A 26,341-nucleotide genomic window follows, 5' to 3' on the forward strand; every position below is an offset into this window, starting at 1 on the left:
GTTTGTAAAACTGAATTGTGGGTGTGGTGAGGGGTGTATTTATAGGCATTTTGAGGTTTGGGAAACTTTGCCCCTCCTGGTAGGAATGTATATCCCATACGTCACTAGCTCATGGACTCTTGCTAATTACATGAAAGAAAAGAGAAAATTGCACCTTTATACCCCTAATGGCTGGGGCACTCACCACCTCCTATGACCCAGGGCAAACAGAGAAACCGCTTCTTCTCCGGTAAACCGCACGGTCAAGAAAAGAGGAAATCTGCGTGACCACAACCGGTAACATGGTGCGCAATGCAGGAGCGTCCCTGCTTTAGGAAAAAGCGTGCCAAGCATGTCAGGCTGCGCAGCTTACAAAAACAAAAGTGAAACCTGTACGTTTTTAACATCTGCCTGCTCATCATCTCACATATGTCGCAGCATAATCATAATAAAATAAATTATGAGATTAATCCCCCTGTTCAATAATCCCCCTCCGGGGATATTAACCCTTGATTCCATACAGACAAAAGGAGCCACACTGTAACCCTCTCTTCTTGCGTTATCATATGTGTTTAAAAAAAATGAAACAATCTTACCGGAATCCATGCTGTGGAACAGAAACACTGCCTCTCAAGTTTGACAGTCTTTTAGCATCACTCCTGACATGGACTTGAGTGATAGAAGCAGGCAGTGAAACTCGTCAACACTGATTGCTTAGGAGCTGTTAATACGAGTCTGGATGGATTCACAGAAAGACTCTACCTGCATCTCCAGACTCATAACATTCGTCAATGCTCTCACTGAGAGGCTGACAAGACTACTTAGAAATTCCAGTCCCATTTCGAATGGGCAGATACCCTTCATAAGGAACTACTCCGAATCTTCTGATACTTCTCTGCCAACCTCCTGTGACGAAAGACAAAGAATGACTGGGATATGAGGGAAGTAGGGGGGGGGGGGGGTATTTGAGCCTTTAGCTGGGGTGTCTTTGCCTCCTCCTGGTGGCCAGGTTCAGTATTTCCCAACAGCAAGGAATGATGCAGTGGACTCTCCTCATATTAAGAAGGAAATATATTGTAATGAATGTAGACTGTAACGAGACGCATAGATATATATTTCATTGACAAGATACAAATTCAATACAGACACTCTCCCTTTTTTGTAACCATTCTTGTTCCATCTAGATACTTTGGAAGTATCCAGTAAACTGACAACTGTGAGCGTCAGCTTGTCTGCTTGCACTCAACACAGGTGCCACCAAAAATTGTGAGTTATATTCTATCACCTTTTACACACTATCCACACGGAGTTCACTATGAGGCGTCCTTTCTCTTTTTGAATTTAATTCCCTGCAGTAATGGATCATGGGCTCTCACCACCTGTATAAAAGAAAAGTATGTTTATCTTTTAATATAATTCACCACACAGTAGTATTAGCAGTCAGAATATATCCGAAAGAGCTTAAAACTGAAAAATATTGCAGTTTTAATCAAATTTAGTTTGTCAAGAATTAACTCAGTTGGAGCAAAATGAACTGCCAGGTCCTTAACGGCATCAATCCATGCATTTTATCCTTTTATTATTAACAATAATCATAATTTAATAATAATTTTTATAATTTGACTATTTAAGCAAAGGGTACATCAACTGGAGGCTAATAAACAAATTATGCAGACTGAAAAAAAAAACCTATCAACAAGCAGAGTCAATTCTCTTGTCCATCTGTTGTTTAAATGAGCAGCTTTCATTAAACGGAATCATAAAACATTTTGATAATCGGGAAATAGTTTTATCTGCTTTAGGAACATCATCCCAGTGCTATTCATTCTGCAACAAACCGGGAAGAGACATATTTCTGACCAATACTTGATCATTTACATAAATCAGATTTAAAAAAAAAAAGTGGGAAAAAAAAATACAAATTCTAGCTCAGAATTAGCATGAAACAGGTTATCTACCTAGAATAAGTTAAAGGAACAGTAAACATATTGTAATTGCAATACATTTCTGATATGTTGCTATAGAATAATATACCAGTCAAGTCTAAACATTTTTTAAAACAAACATTAATTTTACTGCAATTGTTTTTCAGTATTAAAGCTCCACCTACCATTTGCCTTATTTGGAGAAGCCATTCTGCGCTTTAGTCTGCAGGCAACAAGGCTCCACCAAAAATGACAAAACGGTGGGTGGAGTTTGGCAACTGAAAAATAATTGCAGTAAAAAGGATGTTAATTTGTTTTAAACATGTTTAGACTTGAAGGCCTATTTATCAAGCCATCAACCGCAAATATGGTGGAATTCCGCAGCGTAATTGTGGCGAGCCTGATTTGCCCTATTTATCAAAGCCTACAGACCAGCAAAAGTTGAAATTTGTGACGTAACATACGATCCGCCGGTCTTAGTCCGACACAGATCGATGCTTACGTCATTACAGATGTTCTGAATACAAATTTGTCACTATCTGACTTCTGCCGCTTCATTGAGGATGGATGTTGGGTCTTCAAAAACTAAGTGGATCTTCAGGGTTAGTGTTAGGTTTTTTTTAAGGGTTTATTGGGTGGGTTTTAATTTTAGATTAGGGGTTTGGGCTGAAAAAAAGCTAAATGCCCTTTTAAGGGCAATGCCCATACAAATGCCCTTTTCAGGGCAATGGGGAGCTTAGGTTTTTAGATAGGTTTTTTTATTTAGGGGGTTTGGTTGAGTGGGTGGTGGGTTTTACTGTTGGGGGGTATTTGTATTTTTTTTTTACAGGTAAAAAAGCTGATTTCTTTGGGGCAATGCCCCGCAAAAGGCCCTTTTAAGGGCCATTGGTAGTTTATTGTAGGCTATTTTGGGGGGGCTTTTTTATTTTCATAGGGCTATTAGGTGTAATTAGTTTAAATATTTGATAATTTATTTTTTATTTTGTGTAATTTAGTGTGTATTTTTTGTAACTTAGTGTTTTTTAATTTGTGTAACAGGGTTTTTTATTTTGTGTAACTTAGTTATTTTTTTGTAACTTAGTAATTTTTAATAGTAGATTTAAATAATTTGAGTAGAGTTAGGTTTTAAATATATATAGTTAATTTAATTTGTAGTTTAATGTAATTTTAGTATAATAGTTAGGGAAGGTTAATTAATGGTTTAATATAGTTTAATATAGTTTATTTTAATTGTAAAAGGTAAGTTTAAATTTATAAGATAGGGATGAGTTAATATTTAATGTAAAGTTAGTAGGTTGTTAGGTTTAGGGGTTAATAGCTTAATTTAGTTTATGGCGATGTGGGGGGCTGGCAGTTTAGGGGTTAATATGTTTAGTAAGTGGTAGTGATGTGGGAGGCCAGGGGTTTAGGGGTTTAGGGTTGCGGCGGGGTCCAGGAGCGGCGGAATAGGGGTTAAACATTTTAGTATAGTGGCAGTGTTTAGTGACAGGGTATAAATAAAGTTGGGAAAACATAATTTATGTAAGAACTTACCTGATAAATTCATTTCTTTCTTATTAGCAAGAGTCCATGAGCTAGTGACGTATGGGATATACATTCCTACCAGGAGGGGCAAAGTTTCCCAAACCTCAAAATGCCTATAAATACACCCCTCACCACACCCACAAATCAGTTTAACGAATAGCCAAGAAGTGGGGTGATAAGAAAAAAGTGTGAAGCATAAATATAAGGAATTGGAATAATTGTGCTTTATACAAAAAAATCATAACCACCACCAAAAAGGGTGGGCCTCATGGACTCTTGCTAATATGAAAGAAATGAATTTATCAGGTAAGTTCTTACATAAATTATGTTTTCTTTCATGTAATTAGCAAGAGTCCATGAGCTAGTGACGTATGGGATAATGACTACCCAAGATGTGGATCTTCCACGCAAGAGTCACTGGAGAGGGAGGGATAAAATAAAGACAGCCAATTCCGTTGAAAAAAATCCACACCCAAAAATAAAGTTTAAATCTTATAAAGAAAAAAACTGAAAATATAAGCAGAAGATTCAAACTGAAACAGCTGCCTGAAGTACTTTTCTACCAAAAACAGCTTCAGAAGAAGAAAACACATCAAAATGGTAGAATTTAGTAAAAGTATGCAAAGAAGACCAAGTTGCTGCTTGGCAAATCTGATCAACCGAACCTTCATTTCTAAACGCCCAGGAAGTAGAAACTGACCTAGTAGAATGAGCTGTAATCCATTGAGGCGGAGTTTTACCCGACTCGACATAAGCATGATGAATTAAAGATTTCAACCAAGATGCCAAAGAAATGGCAGAGGCCTTCTGACCTTTCCTAGAACCGGAAAAGATAACAAATAGACTAGAAGTCTTTCGGAAATTCTTAGTAGCTTCAACATAATATTTCAAAGCTCTAACTACATCCAAAGAATGCAATGATTTCTCCTTAGAATTCTTAGGATTAGGACATAATGAAGGAACCACAATTTCTCTACTAATGTTGTTAGAATTCACAACCTTAGGTAAAAATTTAAAAGAAGTTCGCAACACCGCCTTATCCTGGTGAAAAATCAGAAAAGGAGACTCACAAGAAAGAGCAGATAATTCAGAAACTCTTCTGGCAGAAGAGATGGCCAAAAGGAACAAAACTTTCCAAGAAAGTAATTTAATGTCCAATGAATGCATAGGTTCAAACGGAGGAGCTTGAAGAGCCCCCAGAACCAAATTCAAACTCCAAGGAGGAGAAATTGACTTAATGACAGGTTTTATACGAACCAAAGCTTGTACAAAACAATGAATATCAGGAAGATTAGCAATTTTTCTGTGAAAAAGAACAGAAAGAGCAGAGATTTGTCCTTTCAAGGAACTTGCAGACAAACCTTTATCCAAACCATCCTGAAGAAACTGTAAAATTCTCGGAATTCTAAAAGAATGCCAGGAAAAATGATGAGAAAGACACCAAGAAATATAAGTCTTCCAGACTCTATAATATATCTCCCTAGATACGGATTTACGAGCCTGTAACATAGTATTAATCACAGAGTCAGAGAAACCTCTTTGACTAAGAATCAAGCGTTCAATCACCATACCTTTAAATTTAAGGATTTGAGATCCTGATGGAAAAAAGGACCTTGCGACAGAACGTCTGGTCTTAACGGAAGAGTCCACGGTTGGCAAGAGGCCATCCGGACAAGATCCGCATACCAAAACCTGTGAGGCCATGCTGGAGCTACCAGCAGAATAAACGAGCATTCCTTCAGAATCTTGGAGATTACTCTTGGAAGAAGAACTAGAGGCGGAAAGATATAGGCAGGATGATACTTCCAAGGAAGTGACAATGCATCCACTGCTTCCGCTTGAGGATCCCTGGATCTGGACAGATACCTGGGAAGTTTCTTGTTTAGATGAGAAGCCATCAGATCTATTTCTGGAAGTCCCCACATTTGAACAATCTGAAGAAATACCTCTGGGTGAAGAGACCATTCGCCCGGATGTAACGTTTGGCGACTGAGATAATCCGCTTCCCAATTGTCTATACCTGGGATATGAACCGCAGAAACTAGACAGGAGCTGGATTCCGCCCATACCAGAATTCGAGATACTTCTTTCATAGCCAGAGGACTGTGAGTCCCTCCTTGATGATTGATGTATGCCACAGTTGTGACATTGTCTTTCTGAAAACAAATGAACGACTCTCTCTTTAGAAGAGGCCATGACTGAAGAGCTCTGAAAATTGCACGGAGTTCCAAAATATTGATCGGTAATCTCACCTCCTGAGATTCCCAAACCCCTTGTGCTGTCAGAGACCCCCACACAGCTCCCCAACCTGTAAGACTTGCATCTGTTGAAATTACAGTCCAGGTCGGAAGAACAAAAGAAGCCCCCTGAACTAAACGATGGTGATCTGTCCACCACGACAGAGAGTGTCGTACAATCGGTTTTAAAGATATTGAGATATCTTTGTGTAATCCCTGCAAAACTGGTTCAGCATACAGAGCTGAAGAGGTCGCATGTGAAAACGAGCAAAGGGGATCGCGTCCGATGCAGCAGTCATAAGACCTAGAATTTCCATGCATAAGGCTACCGAAGGGAATGATTGTGACTGAAGGTTTCGACAAGCTGATATCAATTTTAGATGTCTCTTGTCTGTCAAAGACAGAGTCATGGACACTGAATCTATCTGGAAACCTAAAAAGGTTACCCTTGTCTGAGGAATCAATGAACTTTTTGGTAAATTGATCCTCCAACCATGATTTTGAAGCAACAACACAAGTCGATTCGTATGAGATTCTGCTAAATGTGAAGACTGAGCAAGTACCAAGATATCGTCCAAATAAGGAAATACCACAATACCCTGTTCTCTGATTACAGACAGAAGGGCACCGAGAACCTTTGTAAAAATTCTTGGAGCTGTAGCTAGGCCAAACGGTAGAGCCACAAACTGGTAATGCTTGTCTAGGAAAGAGAATCTCAGAAACTGATAGTGATCTGGATGAATCGGAATATGCAGATATGCATCCTGTAAATCTATTGTAGACATATAATGCCCTTGCTGAACAAAAGGCAGGATAGTCCTTACAGTTACCATTTTGAATGTTGGTATCCTTACATAACTATTCAATATTTTTAGATCCAGAACTGGTCTGAAGGAATTCTCCTTCTTTGGTACAATGAAGAGATTTGAATAAAACCCCAGCCCCTGTTCCAGAACTGGAACTGGCATAATTACTCCAGCCAACTCTAGATCTGAAACACATTTCAGAAATGCTTGAGCCTTCGCTGGGTTTACTGGGACACGGGAAAGAAAAAATCTCTTTGCAGGAGGCCTTATCTTGAAGCCAATTCTGTACCCTTCTGAAACAATGTTCTGAATCCAAAGATTGTGAACGGAATTGATCCAAATTTCTTTGAAAAAAACGTAATCTGCCCCCTACCAGCTGAGCTGGAATGAGGGCCGCACCTTCATGTGGACTTAGGAGCTGGCTTTGGTTTTCTAAAAGGCTTGGATTTATTCCAGACTGGAGATGGTTTCCAAACTGATACCGCTCCTGAGGATGAAGGATCAGGCTTTTGTTCCTTGTTGTGACGAAAGGAACGAAAACGATTATTAGACCTAAATTTACCTTTAGATTTTTTATCCTGTGGTAAAAAAGTTCCTTTCCCTCCAGTAACAGTTGAGATAATAGAATCCAACTGAGAACCAAATAATGTATTACCCTGGAAAGAAAGAGAAAGCAGAGTAGACTTAGAAGACATATCAGCATTCCAAGTTTTAAGCCATAAAGCTCTTCTAGCTAAAATAGCTAGAGACATATACCTGACATAAACTCTAATGATATCAAAGATGGCATCACAAATAAAATTATTAGCATGTTGAAGAAGATTAATAATGCTATGAGAATTATGATCTGTTACTTGTTGCGCTAAAGCTTCTAACCAAAAAGTTGAAGCTGCAGCAACATCCACTAAAGATATAGCAGGTCTAAGAAGATTACCTGAACACAAGTAAGCTTTTCTTAGAAAGGATTCAATTTTCCTATCTAAAGGATCCTTAAAGGAAGTACCATCTGCCGTAGGAATAGTAGTACGCTTAGCAAGAGTAGAGACAGCCCCATCAACCTTAGGGATTTTGTCACAAAACTCTAATCTGTCAGATGGCACAGGATATAATTGCTTAAAATGTTTAGAAGGAGTAAATGAATTACCCAAATTATTCCATTCCCTGGAAATTACTTCAGAAATAGCATCAGGGACAGGAAAAACTTCTGGAATAACTACAGGAGATTTAAAAACCTTATCTAAACGTTTAGATTTAGTATCAAGAGGACTAGAATCCTCTATTTCTAATGCAATTAGGACTTCTTTAAGTAAAGAACGAATAAATTCCATTTTAAATAAATATGAAGATTTATCAGCATCAACCTCTGAGACAGAATCCTCTGAACCAGAAGAACCATTATCAGAATCAGAATGATGATATTCATTTAAAAATTCATCTGAAAAATGAGAAGTTTTAAAAGACTTTTTACGTTTACTAGAAGGAGGAATAACAGACATAGCCTTCTTAATGGATTTAGAAACAAAATCTCTTATGTTATCAGGAACACTCTGAGTATTAGATGTTGACGGAACAGCAACAGGTAATGTAACAGTACTAAAGGAAATATTATCTGCATTAACAAGTTTGTCATGACAATCAGTACAAACAACAGCTGGAGGAACAGATACCATAAGTTTACAGCAGATACACTTAGCTTTGGTAGATCCAGCACCAGGCAGCGATTTTCCAGAAGTATCTTCTGACTCAGTGTTAACGTGGGACATCTTGCAATATGTAAAAGAAAAAACAACATATAAAGGAAAATTGATCAAATTCCTTAAATGACAGTTTCAGGAATGGGAAAAAATGCCAGTGAACAAGCTTCTAGCAACCAGAAGCAATAAATAATGAGACTTAAATAATGTGGAGACAATAGTGACGCCCATATTTTTTTAGCGCCAAAAAAGACGCCCACATTATTTGGCGCCTAAATGCTTTTGGCGCCAAAAATGACGCCACATCCGGAACGCCAACACTTTTGGCGCAAAAAAACGTAAAAAATGACGCAACTTCCGGCGACACGTATGACGCCGGAAACAGAAAAAAATTTTGCAACCAAAAAAGTCCGCGCCAAGAATGACGCAATAAAATGAAGCATTTTCAGCCCCCGGGAGCCTAACAGCCCACAGGGAAAAAAGTCAAATTTTAAGGTAAGAAAAAATTGATTTATTCATATGCACTATCCCAAATATGAAACTGACTGTCTGAAATAAGGAACGTTGAACATCCTGAGTCAAGGCAAATAAATGTTTGAATACATATATTTAGAACTTTATAAAAAAGTGCCCAACCATAGCTTAGAGTGTCACAGAAAATAAGACTTACTTACCCCAGGACACTCATCTACAAGTTGTAGAAAGCCAAACCAGTACTGAAACGAAAATCAGTAGAGGTAATGGTATATATGAGAGTATATCGTCGATCTGAAAAGGGAGGTAAGAGATGAATCTCTACGACCGATAACAGAGAACCTATGAAATAGACTCCGTAGAAGGAGATCATTGAATTCAAATAGGCAATACTCTCCTCACATCCCTCTGACATTCACTGCACGCTGAGAGGAAAACCGGGCTCCAACCTGCTGCGGAGCGCATATCAACGTAGAATCTAGCACAAACTTACTTCACCACCTCCATAGGAGGCAAAGTTTGTAAAACTGATTTGTGGGTGTGGTGAGGGGTGTATTTATAGGCATTTTGAGGTTTGGGAAACTTTGCCCCTCCTGGTAGGAATGTATATCCCATACGTCACTAGCTCATGGACTCTTGCTAATTACATGAAAGAAAATGCCAAATAGCAGCAAGATCGATGACTGTTAGTTAACAACAGTCCGCTACTCATCGTACCGTACTTGGTGCGAGGCTTTTTGACAGCTTTTTTGATAAATAAGGAGAGCGTATTCAGGTCCGCGGCTGCGATATTAGGCAAGCGTATTGGTGCAGTTGAATGTAGCACAGCTCACAGCTTGATAAATAGGCCTCTTGGTTGATATGTTATTCTATAGCGACACAGCAGAGATGAATTCTAATTACAAGGTGTTTACTGTCTTTTTTTGAAGGTACTAAATATTGAAACAAAGATAGTAAAAATGTCAAGAGGAAGCCTTACTTCTTTCAAGTTGTTTATTTGCTGAACATAGCTTGTTTGTGCTGCTTCTAACTGAGAGATGTACCAGTGCTGGTCTCGACACTTCTGGAAGAATGTAGGAGAACGAACCTGGAATCTATACGTGGGGGTAAATAGTGGAAAATTATATTAGTTTTATTTTTAAGCAATGATGCTTACAAACCAGAGTCATGTGATCAGACAGCCCTCATAAACTTACCACAAAAATTAAATTTAATAAAGTATTGAAACAATGCTCTTTATAAATGCAAATTTCTTGAACTTGATTTCTGGGCTCTTCAACAATTGAATGCACTGTCATCAACAAAAAGTGCAAGTATTAATCAAAATATACGTCTGAGGAAGTTTTATTAAAATAAACATTTTGCATATTGTTCTTTCTTCAATTTAAAGGGTGGCACAGTATTAGCATTTAAAAAAAATGTCACTGTGCTTTTAAAAATCAAGTTTTCCAACAAGACTAAAGGAATCAACTATTGGACATTGATATGTTTATGCCATAGTCTGTTATAATAGCCAATAGTTTAAAGGTTATTCTTCAACAGTGAATACAAATTGAACAAAAAGTATCCTGGACACTCTTCACCTTGGATAAAAGGGCAGAAAGAGCAGAAAAAATTCTCAGACTTTTAGTTATATTATTTTAGGAGGGAGGAAAGATAAGATAGATTGTATTATTTAGGTTGAAAATTATAAGACAAGGGACCCTTGATTAAGTAATGGAAAGACTCTGAGATTGCATCAAGTTTCTACCTAAAGGAAATGTCATACCCCTTGGGAGGGATTACTTTAACCAAGATTGATGTAACCACATTGTAATAATAACATAATTAATGTAAGAACTTACCTGATAAAATTATTTTTTTTTATAGTGGCAAGAGTCCATGAGCTAGTGACATATGGGATATACATTCCTACCAGGAGGGGGCAAAGTTTCCCAAACCTCAAAATACCTATAAATACACCTCCCACCTCACTCATACCTTAGTTTAACATGTAGCCAAGAAGTGAGGTGTAAAAGGAGAAGTAAAAAGCATACAACAAGAGGAACTGGAAAAAATAAAGTGCTTTATACAAAAAAATCATAACCACACAAAATAGGGTGGGTCTCATGGACTCTTGCCACTATGAAATAAATTAATTCATCAGGTAAGTTCTTACATAAATTATGTTTTATTTCATGTAAGTGTCAAGAGTCCATGAGCTAGTAACGTATGGGATATAATACCCAAGATGTGGAAATCCACACGTCACTAGAGAGGGAGGGATAGAAATTAAATCCCCCCAAAAAAATTATTAAGTTTTCTTTAAAAATTTAAAATAATAAAAAATAAATTTCCACTGAAAAAAATTAAATCCAAATAATTAAGTTTTGTTAAAAAATTTCAAAAAACTCAAATCATAGGCAAAAGAATCAAACTAAGACAAGCTGCCTAAAGAACCTTTCTACCAAAGGCTGCTTCTGAAGAAGCAATCACATTAAAATGGTAAAATTAAGTAAAAGTATGCAAAGAAGACCAAGTTGCTGCTTTGCAAATTTGATCAACTGAAGCTTCATTCTTGAAAGCCCAAGAAGTGGCAACTGATCTAGTAGAATGAACTGTAATTCTCTGATGCAGAGACTGCTCAGCCTCCAAATAAGCTTTGTGAATCACAAGTTTCAACCAAGATGCCAGAGAAATAGCAGAGGCTTTTTGACCTTTCCTGGAGTCAGAAAAAATAACAATTAGACTAGAAGTCTTTCTGAAATCTTTAGTAGCCTCAACATAATATTTCAAAGCTCTTACCAAATCCAAAGAATGTAAAGATAAGGTAGAAAAAGAGAGGCGCCAACACATAAAGTCAGGAACAAGTAAGGTATAGATAATACAAGGTATAGATACTTGTTCCTGACTTTGAATTTCCATCCACCCTTCTTACTGACCGTCATTAAGAAGAGCCCTTAGTCTATTGTCTGCAACCACTACCGCCGCATATTACAGCTGATCCCGGAGATTTCAAACAGAGCGGTATTGCTCGAAGCTGATTGTAGGTCCTGTGGTGACGTGTCTCTGCCTGGGGGTGTCTGTCGGGCTACTCTAAACAGTCCCGACTTGCAGTTTAAGGCACGCTGTTAGTGCCGCTTACCTTGTGAGTATAAACTCTCATCTAGGGGGGGGCTCGCATCTATTCCATCTTATCAGATCAACAATACTGTTTTATGTGTTGGCGCCTCTCTTTTTCTACCTTATCTGTGCATTCAGGAGTCCATTCCTTTGGGGAGTGCAGCCGTAAATTCTACGTCCCGGAACTGAGGATTATCGATCATACATACACCAGCGCAGCTCTTGAGGACTTTTGATTCTCCTTCTTCTATTCCAAAGAATGTAAAGACCTTTCAAGAGTATTCTTAGGATTAGGACACAAAGAAGGAACAACAATTTTCCTATTGATATTGTTAGAATTCACAGCTTTAGGCAAAAATGTAAATAAAGCCCGCAAAACAGCTTTATCTTGATGGAAAATTAGATAAGGAGACTCACAAGAGAGAGCAGACAAATTCAGAAACTCTACTAGCAGAAGAGATAGTCAAAAGAAATAACACTTTCCAAGAAAGTAATTTAATATCCAGAGAAAGGATAGGCTCAAAAGGAGGAGCCTGTAAAATGTTCAAAACCAAATTGAGACTCCAAGGAAGGAGGATTAGATTTAGTAACAGGTTTGATACAAATCAAAGCGTGAACAAAACAGTGAATATCAGGAAGTTTAGCAATCTTTCTGTGAAATAAGACATAAAGAGCAGAAATTTGTCCTTTCAAAGTATTTGCAGACAAACCCTTATCCATACCATCCTGAAGAAACGGTAAAATCCTAGGAATTCCGAAAAAATGCCAAGAATAATTATGAGTGGAACACCATGAAATATAGGTTTTCCATACCAGATGATAAATTTTCCTTGAAACAGACTTACGTGCCTGTATCATGGAGCTAATCACTGAGTCAGAGAAACCTCTATGGTTAAGTACTAAGCGTTCAATTTCCCTGCCTTCAAATGTAGAGATTTGAGATCCTGATGGAAAAACAGCCCTTGAGACAGAAAGTCTGGCCTTAAAGGAAGTGGCCAAGGCTGGCAACTGGACAGCCGGATAAGATCCGCATACCAAAACCTGTGAGGCCATGCTGGTGCTATCAGAAACACATGAGATTGTTCCATTATGATCTTGGAGATCACCCTTGGAAGAAGAACTAGAGGCAGAAAAATATAAGCAGGTTGGTAAAACCAAGGAACTGCTAAGGCATCCACCATCTCCGCCTGAGGATCTCTGGACCTGGAAAGGTATCTGGAAAGCTTCTTGTTTAGACAAGAGGCCATCATATCTATTTCTGGAAAAACCCACATCTGTATAAGATGAAATAACATTTGGATGGAGAGACCACTCCCCCGGATGTAAAGTCTAATGGTTGAGACAATCCACTTCCCAATTGTCTATACCTGGGATATGAATTGCAGAAATTTGACAAGAGTTGGATTCCGCCCAAGAAAGTATCCAAGATACTTCCTTCATTGCTCAAAGATTGACATATGCCACTGTTGTGATATTGTCTGTTTGAAAAAGAATCTCTTTAATAGAGGCCACGTCTGAAGAGCCCTAAAAATAGCACTGAGTTCTAATATATTGATTGGTAACCTCACCTCTTGAGGTTTCCAAACCCTCTTGTGCTGTCAGAGACCCCCAGACAGCTCCCCAACCTGTAAGACATGCATCTGTTGTGATCACAGTCCAGGTAGGACGAACAAATGAGGCCCCTTGAACAATAAGGTGATGGTCTAACCACTATGTCAGAGAGAGTTGAGTGTTGGGATTTAAGTATATCAGTTGTGATATCCGAGTATAATCCCTGCACCATTGGTGCAACACGCAAAGTTGTAGAGGCCTCATATGAAAATGAGCAAAGGGTATCAAGTCCGATGCTGCAGTCATGAGACCTAAAACTTCCATACACATAGCCACTGAAGCTTTAGACAAGCTAAAACTAACTTCATTTGTCTCTTGTCTGTCAGAGAAAGAATCATGGACACTAATCTATCTGGAAACCTAAAAAGGTGACCCTTGTCTGAGGAATCAAGAAACTCTTAGTAAATTGATCCTCCAACCATGCCTTTGAAGAAACCACACTAGATGTTTCATGTGAGATTTTGCTAAATGAAAAGATTGAGCAAGTACCAAGATATCGTCCAAATAAGGAAACACCACAATACCCTGCTCTCTGATTACAGATAGAAGGGCACTGAGAACCTTTGAAAAGATTCTCGGAGATTTCGCTAGGCCAAACGGAAGAGCGACAAATTGGTAATCCTTCTCTAGAAAAGAGAATCTCAGAAAACGATAGTGGTCTGGATGAATTGGAATGTGAAGATAAGCGTACTGTAAGTCTATTGTGGACATAAAATGACCTTGCTGAACAAAAGGCAGAATAGTCCTTATAGTCACCATCTTGAAAGTTGGGACTCTTACAAAACTATTTAAAAATTTCAGATCCAGAAATGGTCTGAACGAATCTTCTTTCTTTGGGACAATGAATAGACTTGATTAAAAAACCAAACCCCGTTCCTGCAGAGGAACTGGAACAATCACCCCTGAAAGCTCTCGGTCTGAAACACATTTCCGTAAAGCCTGAGCTTTTGGAACATGAGAAATACTCTTCCCAAGGGAGGTCTTATTCTGAAACCTATTCGATACCCCTGAGAAACAATATTCTGAATCCACTGATTTTGAACAGAATCTGTCCAAATGTGTTGAAGTAATTTCTATCTGCCCCCCACCAGTTGAACTTGTTTGAGGGCCGCGACTTCATGCAGTCTTAGGGGCTGAATTTGTTTTTTTTATAAGGCTTTGATTTATTCCAATTTGGAGATGATTTCCAATTAGAGTCATAGGCCTTAGGGGAAGGAGAGGTCCTTGGTTCTCTATTCTGACGAAAAGAACGAAAACGATTGGGAGCTTAAAATTTACCCTTAGATTTCTTATCTTGGGGCAAAAAAACTCCCTTTCCCCCAGTGATGGTAAAGATAATAGAATCCAATTGAGAACCAAATAAATTACTACCCTGAAATGATGGAGATAGTAATCTTGATTTAGACACCATATCAGCATTCCAAGATTTAAGCAATAAAGCTCTTCTAGTAAGAATAGCTAAATACATAGATTTAATATCAATCTTAATGACATCAAATATAGCATCACAAATGAAATAATTAGCATGATGAAGTAAAAGAATAATGCTAGACAATTCAGGATCTGTTAACTGTTGAGCTAAACTGTCCAACCAAAAAGTTGAAGCAACAGCAACATCAGCCATAGAAATGGCAGGTCTAAGAATATAGCCAGTATGTAAATATGCTTTTCTAAGATAGGATTCAATCTTCCTATCTAAAGGATCCTTAAAGGAAGTACTATCTTCCATAGGAATAGTAGTACGTTTGGCAAGAGTAGAAATAGCCCCATCAACCTTAGGGACTTTTCCCCAAAACTCTAAATTAGCCACAGGTAAAGGATATAGCTTTTTAAACCTAGAAGAAGAGTTAAAAGAAGCACCAGGCTTAGATCATTCTTTATTAATAATATTAGAGATAGCATCTGGAATAGGAAAAACTTCAGGAGTAACCTCAGAAGTTTTAAAAACATAATTCAGACGTTTGCTAGTTTTGTTATCAAGAGGACTAGACTCCTCAATACCCAAAGTAAACAATACTTCCTTTAATAAAGAACGAATATATTCAATCTTAAAAAGGTTGATTTATCAATTTCAGTCTCTGAAGTAGGATCCTCTGAGCCAGAGAAATCCTCATCAGCAGAAGATACTTCAGTATGCTGTTGATCAATACAAACTTTGTCAGATTTATGAGAAGTTAGGAGAGACCTTTTACGTTTACTTGAAGGCAGAATATCAGCCATAGCCTTCTCTATGGCTGCAGCAATATAATCTTTTATATCTACAGGAATATCATGTGCTTTAGACTGTGAAGGTTTAACAGTAGATGTATTTGTACTTATAGAAACATTTTCAGCATGTAATAATTTTTCAAGTGCCACATATTTGAGCTGAAGAAGAACAGCTAATTTACAACATACACACTTGGCTTTGGTAGAATTGTGTTCAGGCAGCTTGGTTCCTACAGTAACATCAGAGGCAGAATCAGTTTGAGACAACTTGCAAAATGTAACAAAAAAGAAAAAACAACAATTAAACAAAATATCCAATTTCCTCAAAATAGCAGTTTCAGGAATGCAAAAAAACATAATTTATGCTTACCTGATAAATTCCTTTCTTCTGTTGTGTGATCAGTCCACGGGTCATCATTACTTCTGGGATATTATCTGCTCCCCTACAGGAAGTGCAAGAGGATTCACCCAGCAGAGTTGCTATATAGCTCCTCCCCTCTACGTCACCTCCAGTCATTCGACCAAAGACCAACGAGAAAGGAGAAGCCAAGGGTGTAGTGGTGACTGGATTATAATTTAAAAAATATTTACCTGCCTTAAAAAACAGGGCGGGCCGTGGACTGATCACACAACAGAAGAAAGGAATTTATCAGGTAAGCATAAATTATGTTTTCTTCTGTTATGTGTGATCAGTCCACGGGTCATCATTACTTCTGGGATACCAATACCAAAGCAAAAGTACACGGATGACGGGAGGGATAGGCAGGCTCATTATACAGAAGGAACCACTGCCTGAAGAACCTTTCTCCCAAAAATAGCCTCCGAAGAAGCAAAAGTGTCAAATTTGTAAAATTTGGAAAAAGTATGAAGCGAAGACCAAGTTGCAGCCTTGCAAATCTGTTCAACAGAGGCCTCATTCTTAAAGGCCCAAGTGGAAGCCACAGCTCTAGTAGAATGAGCTGTAATTCTTTCAGGAGGCTGCTGTCCAGCAGTCTCATAGGCTAAACGAATTATGCTACGAAGCCAGAAGGAGAGAGAGGTAGCCGAAGCCTTATGACCTCTCCTCTGACCAGAGTACACGACAAACAGGGAAGACGTTTGTCGAAAATCCTTAGTTGCCTGCAAGTAGAACTTGAGGGCACGAACTACATCCAGATTGTGTAGAAGACGTTCCTTCTTTGAAGAAGGATTTGGACACAAAGATGGAACAACAATCTCTTGATTGATATTCCTGTTAGTGACTACCTTAGGTAAGAACCCAGGTTTAGTACGCAGAACTACCTTGTCTGAGTGAAAGATCAGATAAGGAGAATCACAATGTAAGGCTGATAATTCAGAGACTCTTCGAGCCGAGGAAATAGCCATTAAAAATAGAACTTTCCAAGATAACAATTTTATATCAATGGAATGAAGGGGTTCGAACGGAACACCCTGTAAAACGTTAAGAACTAAGTTTAAACTCCATGGCGGAGCAACAGTTTTAAACACAGGCTTGATCCTAGCTAAAGCCTGACAAAATGCCTGGACGTCTGGATTTTCTGACAGACGCTTGTGTAACAAGATGGACAGAGCTGAGATCTGTCCCTTTAATGAGCTAGCCGATAAACCCTTTTCTAAACCTTCTTGTAGAAAGGACAATATCCTAGGAATCCTAACCTTACTCCAGGAGTAATCTTTGGATTCACACCAGTATAGGTATTTACGCCATATTTTATGGTAAATCTTTCTGGTAACAGGCTTCCTAGCCTGTATCAGGGTATCAATAACCGACTCAGAAAAACCACGTTTTAATAAAATCAAGCGTTCAATTTCCAAGCAGTCAGCTTCAGAGAAGTTAGATTTTGATGTTTGAATGGACCCTGTATCAGAAGGTCCTGTCTTAGAGGTAGAGACCAAGGCGGACAGGATGACATGTCCACTAGATCTGCATACCAAGTCCTGCGTGGCCATGCAGGTGCTATTAGAATCACTGATACTCTCTCCTGTTTGATTTTGGCAATCAATCGAGGAAGCAGCGGGAAGGGTGGAAACACATAAGCCATCCTGAAGTTCCAAGGTGCTGTCAAAGCATCTATCAGAACCGCTCCCGGATCCCTGGATCTGGATCCGTAGCGAGGAAGTTTGGCGTTCTGGCGAGACGCCATGAGATCTATATCTGGTTTGCCCCAACGTCGAAGTATTTGGGCAAAGACCTCCGGATGAAGTTCCCACTCCCCCGGATGAAAAGTCTGTCGACTCAAGAAATCCGCCTCCCAGTTCTCCACTCCCGGGATGTGGATTGCTGACAGGTGGCAAGAGTGAGACTCTGCCCAGCGAAATATCTTTGATACTTCCATCATTGCTAGGGAGCTTCTTGTCCCTCCCTGATGGTTGATGTAAGCTACAGTCGTGATGTTGTCCGACTGAAACCTGATGAACCCCCGAGTTTTTAACTGGGGCCAAGCTAGAAGGGCATTGAGAACTGCTCTCAATTCCAGAATGTTTATTGGCAGGAGACTTTCCTCCTGACTCCATTGTCCCTGAGCCTTCAGAGAATTCCAGACAGCGCCCCAACCTAGTAGGCTGGCGTCTGTTGTTACAATTGTCCAGTCCGGCCTGCTGAATGGCATCCCCCTGGACAGATGTGGCCGAGAAAGCCACCATAGAAGAGAGTTTCTGGACTCTTGATCCAGATTCAGAGTGGGGGACAAATCTGAGTAATCCCCATTCCACTGACTCAGCATGCACAATTGCAGCGGTCTGAGATGTAGGCGTGCAAAGGGTACTATGTCCATTGCTGCTACCATTAAGCCGATCACCTCCATGCATTGAGCTACTGACGGGAGTTGAATGGAATGAAGGACACGGCATGCATTTAGAAGCTTTGTTAATCTGTCTTCTGTCAGATAAATCTTCATTTCTACAGAATCTATAAGAGTCCCCAAGAATGGAACTCTTGTGAGAGGAAAGAGAGAACTCTTCTTTTCGTTCACTTTCCATCCATGCGACCTTAGAAATGCCAGAACTAACTCTGTATGAGACTTGGCAGTTTGAAAGCTTGAAGCTTGTATCAGAATGTCGTCTAGGTACGGAGCTACCGAAATTCCTCGCGGTCTTAGTACCGCCAGAAGGGCACCCAGAACCTTTGTGAAGATTCTTGGAGCCGTAGCCAATCCGAATGGAAGGGCTACAAACTGGTAATGCCTGTTTAAGAAGGCAAACCTTAGATACCGGTAATGATCTTTGTGAATTGGTATGTGAAGGTAAGCATCCTTTAAATCCACTGTGGTCATGTACTGACCCTTTTGGATCATGGGTAAGATTGTCCGAATAGTTTCCATTTTGAAAGATGGAACTCTTAGGAATTTGTTTAGGATCTTTAAATCCAAGATTGGCCTGAAAGTTCCCTCTTTTTTGGGAACCACAAACAGGTTTGAGTAAAACCCTTGTCCTTGTTCCGACCGCGGAACCGGATGGATCACTCCCATTAATAATAGATCTTGTACACAGCGTAGAAACGCGTCTTTCTTTATTTGGTTTGTTGACAACCTTGACAGATGAAATCTCCCGCTTGGGGGAGAGAATTTGAAGTCTAGAAGGTATCCCTGAGATATGATCTCTAGCGCCCAGGGATCCTGGACATCTCTTGCCCAAGCCTGGGCGAAGAGAGAGAGTCTGCCCCCCACTAGATCCGGTCCCGGATCGGGGGCCCTCGGTTCATGCTGTCTTAGGGGCAGCAGCAGGTTTCCTGGCCTGCTTGCCCTTATTCCAGGACTGGTTAGGTTTCCAGCCTTGTCTGTAACGAGCAACAGCTCCTTCCTGTTTTGGTGCAGTGGAAGTTGATGCTGTTCCCGTTTTGAAATTCCGAAAGGGACGAAAATTAGACTGTCTAGCCTTAGCTTTGGCTTTGTCTTGAGGTAGAGCGTGGCCCTTACCTCCTGTAATGTCAGCAATAATTTCTTTCAAACCGGGCCCAAATAAAGTTTGCCCCTTGAAAGGTATATTAAGTAATTTGGACTTAGAAGTTACATCAGCCGACCAGGATTTTAGCCACAGCGCCCTACGTGCCTGAATGGCGAATCCTGAATTCTTAGCCGTAAGTTTGGTTAAATGTACTACGGCCTCCGAAATGAATGAATTAGCTAGTTTAAGGACTCTAAGCCTGTCCGTAATGTCGTCCAGCGTAGCTGAACTAAGGTTCTCTTCCAGAGACTCAATCCAAAATGCTGCCGCAGCCGTAATCGGCGCGATGCATGCAAGGGGTTGCAATATAAAACCTTGTTGAACAAACATTTTCTTAAGGTAACCCTCTAATTTTTTATCCATAGGATCTGAAAAAGCACAGCTATCCTCCACCGGGATAGTGGTGCGCTTAGCTAAAGTAGAAACTGCTCCCTCCACCTTAGGGACCGTTTGCCATAAGTCCCGTGTGGTGGCGTCTATTGGAAACATCTTTCTAAATATTGGAGGGGGTGAGAACGGCACACCGGGTCTATCCCACTCCTTAGAAACAATTTCAGTTAATCTCTTAGTGTAAGGTTGTAAATGTAGCTGGACAAGAAACCAGAATGTTATTCTGTAACAACTGGTAAAAAACTGTGCCAGCAAGTTAATAAGACATAATGGATAGCAGACAAGATATAGTTAATATCACAATCTGTGCCTTTAGAAATCTCATGCAACTAGTAACAGGAGTTGATAGGTTAACAGTCACAGGTAATGAATTTCACTTGGTCAAAAAAGAGAGTTCATAAGTGATTACTGAGTCAGTGGATTAATATGCAGCTTAAGCAAACAGAGGTTATAACAGCTTGTTATGCCTGTAAAAGGTGGAGCATATGGCATAAATAGTTAATGAATGTTTGTACCTTAGTTGCAGATGAAGAAAGGACTGGATCCAGTTTTCAGAGCAGTGAACAATGTTTTAGATAACAATCTACTTACAACTTGGTAGGAGAGATTGCTGGGAGGAACAGATGAGAGCTTTGCAGACAGTGTGCAGCAGGTGAGCAAAAATGAGGAAGTGATCCTTGCAGCCGGGACTTGATGCAGTGTAGGAATCCAAAAGGAAAAAGATCCAGTATGCTGAGCTGCTTGAAGCAGGGAAGCAGGTTCCAAAGTAAGAATCCTTCACAGTTGAAAAAGTAGCAAGGTAACACAGCAGTAAATAACTATAGAGATTGCTTAAATAAAATAAGCACTTGCATTAGAGGTCAGACTTGAAAGAGACTGCTGTGAACAGGTTGAACACAACAGGCTAAGCACAAAATAATCAAGCAATGATGTGAAGAAAGGGGAGTGGTTTTATAGGCAGGAGGAATTGAGTGGAATGTCTTAAAGGGACATTACACTTAGGTATAGGAAAAATGTCAGTACTCGCCGGTACCGCAAAGTATTTATCCAACCTACACATTTTCTCTGGTATTGCAACAGTGTTACAATCGTTAAGAGCCGCTAAGACCTCCCCTAGTAATACACGGAGGTTTTCCAATTTAAATTTAAAATTTGAAATATCTGAATCCAATCTGCTTGGATCAGAACCGTCACCTACAGAATGAAGCTCTCCGTCCTCATGCTCTGCAAGCTGTGACGCAGTATCAGACATGGCCCTAGAATTATCAGCGCACTCTGTTCTCACCCCAGAGTGATCACGCTTGCCTCTTAGTTCTGGTAATTTAGCCAAAACTTCAGTCATAACAGTAGCCATATCTTGTAATGTTATCTGTAATGGCTGCCCAGATGTACTAGGCGCCATAATATCACGCACCTCCCGGGCGGGAGATGCAGGTACTGACACGTGAGGCGAGTTAGTCGGCATAACTCTCCCCTCGCTGTTTGGTGAAATTTGTTCAATTTGTACAGATTGGCTTTTATTTAAAGTAGCATCAATACAGTTAGTACATAAATTTCTATTGGGCTCCACCTTGGCATTGGAACAAATGACACAGGTATCTTCCTCTGAATCAGACATGTTTAACACACTAGCAATAAACATGCAACTCGGTTACAATCTTATTTAACAAAAACGTACTGTGCCTCAAGAAGCACTAAACGATTAAATGACAGTTGAAATAATGAACTGAAAAACAGTTATAGCATCACTCTTTAAAAACAACACAACTTTTTAGCAAAGGTTTGTTCCCATTAGTAAAATAACACTAATTAAATTTTAAACATAAAAATTACAGAGCAACGTTTTAAATCACAGTCACTATATAAGTCTCACAGCTCTGCTGAGAGAATCTACCTCCCTTCAAAGAAGTTTGAAGACCCCTGAGTTCTGTTAGAGATGAACCGGATCATGCAGAAAATACAAGAGTAACTGACTGGAAATTTTTGATGCGTAGCAAAGAGCGCCAAAAACGGCCCCTCCCTCTCACACACAGCAGTGAGAGAGAAACGAAACTGTCATAATTAAAACAAGCAAACTGCCAAGTGGAAAAATAATGCCCAAATATGTATTCACTCAGTACCTCATTAATGCAAACGATTCTACATTCCAGCAAAAACGTTTAACATGAAAAATACCTATTAAAAGGTTTAATGTACTTTTACAGAGTAATTCCGGTGAAATACCATCCCCAGAATACTAAAGTGTAGAGTATACATACATGTTCATTATAACGGTATGGCAGGATTATTTCATCAATTCCATTCAGAAAATAAAAACTGCTACATACCTCAATGCAGATTCAACTGCCCGCTGTCCCCTGATCTGAAGTTTTTACCTCCCTCAGATGGCCGAGAAACAGCAATATGATCTTAACTACTCCGGTTAAAATCATAAGAAAAACTCTGGTAGATTCTTCTTCAAATTCTGCCAGAGAGGTAATAACACGCTCCGGTGCTATTGTAAAATAACAAACTTTTGATTGAAGTTCTAAAAACTAAGTATAATCACCATAGTCCTCTCACACCTCCTATCTAGTCTTTGGGTGCAAGAGAATGACTGGGGGTGACGTAGAGGGGAGGAGCTATATAGCAACTCTGCTGGGTGAATCCTCTTGCACTTCCTGTAGGGGAGCAGATAATATCCCAGAAGTAATGATGACCCGTGGACTGATCACACATAACAGAAGAAAATGCTTATAATTAAAAAATTTTATACAAAAGTAAAATCAAAAGCAAGCAACCTAGCCCTCTTTTGAATCAAATGAGAACAGAGAGCAAAAGAGGGAGAGACATAATAACAAATTTCTCGCCAAAAAAAAACAACTTGCGTCAAGAAAGTCGCAAGAAATTACGCAAATTTGCGCCAAAAATGTTGCAATAAAAAGTTATATTCAGCGCACCGCGAGCCTAAGCCCACAAAAATTTGGAAAAAAACAGACTTCAAGTTAAAACTAACTGGAACCCCAGATAAGCCTAAAAACTCCCATAAACATAATTTCCATGCTGAAACGGTTAGACTGCAAAGAGAAATACACAGACCTGACTCATGGCAAATATATACAATATACATTTAAAACTTTATAAGATAAAATGCCAAACATAGCTGCGAGTGTATATCAGCAGAGGTAATGGTAGAGGAGTATAATGTCGATCTGTAAAAAAACATAATTTATGCTTACCTGATAAATTCCTTTCTTCTGTTGTGTGATCAGTCCACGGGTCATCATTACTTCTGGGATATTATCTGCTCCCCTACAGGAAGTGCAAGAGGATTCACCCAGCAGAGTTGCTATATAGCTCCTCCCCTCTACGTCACCTCCAGTCATTCGACCAAAGACCAACGAGAAAGGAGAAGCCAAGGGTGTAGTGGTGACTGAATTATAATTTAAAAAATATGTACCTGCCTTAAAAAACAGGGCGGGCCGTGGACTGATCACACAACAGAAGAAAGGAATTTATCAGGTAAGCATAAATTATGTTTTCTTCTGTTATGTGTGATCAGTCCACGGGTCATCATTACTTCTGGGATACCAATACCAAAGCAAAAGTACACGGATGACGGGAGGGATAGGCAGGCTCATTATACAGAAGGAACCACTGCCTGAAGAACCTTTCTCCCAAAAATAGCCTCCGAAGAAGCAAAAGTGTCAAATTTGTAAAATTTGGAAAAAGTATGAAGCGAAGACCAAGTTGCAGCCTTGCAAATCTGTTCAACAGAGGCCTCATTCTTAAAGGCCCAAGTGGAAGCCACAGCTCTAGTGGAATGAGCTGTAATTCTTTCAGGAGGCTGCTGTCCAGCAGTCTCATAGGCTAAACGTATTATGCTACGAAGCCAAAAAGAGAGAGAGGTAGCAGAAGCTTTTTGACCTCTCCTCTGTCCAGAATAAACGACAAACAGGGAAGAAGTTTGGCGAAAATCTTTAGTTGCCTGCAAGTAGAACTTGAGGGCACGAACTACATCCAGATTGTGTAGAAGACGTTCCTTCTTTGAAGAAGGATTTGGACACAAGGAGGGAACAACAATCTCTTGATTGATATTCCTGTTAGAGACAACCTTAGGTAAGAACCCAGGTTTAGTACGCAGAACTACCTTGTCTGAGTGAAAGATCAGATAAGGAGAATCACAATGTAGGGCTGATAACTCAGAGACTCTTCGAGCCGAGGAAATAGCCATTAAAAATAGAACTTTCCAAGATAACAATCTTATATCAATGGAATGAAGGGGTTCAAACGGAACACCCTGTAAAACGTTAAGAACTAAGTTTAAACTCCATGGCGGAGCAACAGTTTTAAACACAGGCTTGATCCTAGCTAAAGCCTGACAAAAGGCCTGGATGTCTGAATTTTCTGACAGACGCCTGTGTAACAAGATGGACAGAGCTGAGATCTGTCCCTTTAATGAGCTAGCCGATAAACCCTTTTCTAAACCTTCTTGTAGAAAAGACAATATCCTAGGAATCCTAACCTTACTCCAGGAGTAACCTTTGGATTCGCACCAGTATAGGTATTTACGCCATATTTTATGGTAAATCTTTCTGGTAACAGGCTTCCTAGCCTGTATCAGGGTATCAATAACCGACTCAGAAAACCCACGTTTTGATAAAATCAAGCGTTCAATTTCCAAGCAGTCAGCTTCAGAGAAGTTAGACTTTGATGTTTGAATGGACCCTGAATCAGAAGGTCCTGTCTTAGAGGTAGAGACCACGGCGGACAGGATGACATGTCCACTAGATCTGCATACCAAGTCCTGCGCGGCCATGCAGGCGCTATTAGAATCACTGATGCTCTCTCCTGTTTGATTTTGGCAATCAATCGAGGAAGCAGCGGGAAGGGTGGAAACACATAAGCCATCCTGAAGTTCCAAGGTGCTGTCAAAGCATCTATCAGAACCGCTCCCGGATCCCTGGATCTGGATCCGTAGCGAGGAAGTTTGGCGTTCTGGCGAGACGCCATGAGATCTATCTCTGGTTTGCCCCAACGTCGAAGTATTTGGGCAAAGACCTCCGGATGAAGTTCCCACTCCCCCGGATGAAGAGTCTGGCGACTCAAGAAATCCGCCTCCCAGTTCTCCACTCCCGGGATGTGGATTGCTGACAGGTGGCAAGAGTGAGACTCTGCCCAGCGAATTATCTTTGATACTTCTATCATTGCTAGGGAGCTTCTTGTCCCTCCCTGATGGTTGATGTAAGCTACAGTCGTGATGTTGTCCGACTGAAACCTGATGAACCCCCGAGTCTTTAACTGGGGCCAAGCTAGAAGGGCATTGAGAACTGCTCTCAATTCCAGAATGTTTATTGGCAGGAGACTTTCCTCCTGACTCCATTGTCCCTGAGCCTTCAGAGAATTCCAGACAGCGCCCCAACCTAGAAGGCTGGCGTCTGTTGTTACAATTGTCCAGTCCGGCCTGCTGAAAGGCATCCCCCTGGACAGATGTGGCCGAGAAAGCCACCATAGAAGAGAGTTTCTGGTCTCTTGATCCAGATTCAGAGTGGGGGACAAATCTGAGTAATCCCCATTCCACTGACTCAGCATGCACAATTGCAGCGGTCTGAGATGTAGGCGTGCAAAGGGTACTATGTCCATTGCTGCTACCATTAAGCCGATCACCTCCATGCATTGAGCTACTGACGGGAGTTGAATGGAATGAAGGACACGGCATGCATTTAGAAGCTTTGTTAATCTGTCTTCTGTCAGATAAATCTTCATTTCTACAGAATCTATAAGAGTCCCCAAGAATGGAACCCTTGTGAGAGGCAAGAGAGAACTCTTCTTTTCGTTCACTTTCCATCCATGCGACCTTAGAAATGCCAGAACTAACTCTGTATGAGACTTGGCAGTTTGAAAGCTTGAAGCTTGTATCAGAATGTCGTCTAGGTACGGAGCTACCGAAATTCCTCGCGGTCTCAGAACCGCTAGAAGGGCACCCAGAACCTTTGTGAAAATTCTTGGAGCCGTAGCCAATCCGAATGGAAGGGCTACAAACTGGTAATGCCTGTCTAAGAAGGCAAACCTTAGATATCGGTAATGATCTTTGTGAATCGGTATGTGAAGGTAAGCATCCTTTAAATCCACTGTGGTCATGTACTGACCCTTTTGGATCATGGGTAAGATTGTCCGAATAGTTTCCATTTTGAACGATGGAACTCTTAGGAATTTGTTTAGGATCTTTAAGTCCAAGATTGGCCTGAAAGTTCCCTCTTTTTTGGGAACCACAAACAGGTTTGAGTAAAACCCTTGTCCTTGTTCCGACCGCGGAACCGGATGGATCACTCCCATTAATAATAGATCTTGTACACAGCGTAGAAACGCGTCTTTCTTTATTTGGTTTGTTGACAACCTTGACAGATGAAATCTCCCTCGTGGGGGAGATAATTTGAAGTCTAGAAGGTATCCCTGAGATATGATCTCTA

General features: G+C 40.1%; 1 protein-coding gene across 1 annotated transcript in view; it reads right to left on the reverse strand.

Annotated features, from left to right (window-relative positions):
• The window catches only part of TRIM37 (tripartite motif containing 37), a 1,136,753-nt gene that overhangs the window by 570,094 nt on the left and 540,318 nt on the right, over positions 1–26,341 (reverse strand). Inside the window, exon 14 of the mRNA XM_053707386.1 lies at positions 9,619–9,733. Coding sequence (XP_053563361.1) covers positions 9,619–9,733 — 115 coding nt within the window. The remainder of the gene's footprint in view (positions 1–9,618; positions 9,734–26,341) is intronic.

The sequence above is a fragment of the Bombina bombina genome, chromosome 3, assembly GCF_027579735.1.
Source record: "Bombina bombina isolate aBomBom1 chromosome 3, aBomBom1.pri, whole genome shotgun sequence".
Lineage (NCBI taxonomy): Eukaryota > Metazoa > Chordata > Amphibia > Anura > Bombinatoridae > Bombina > Bombina bombina.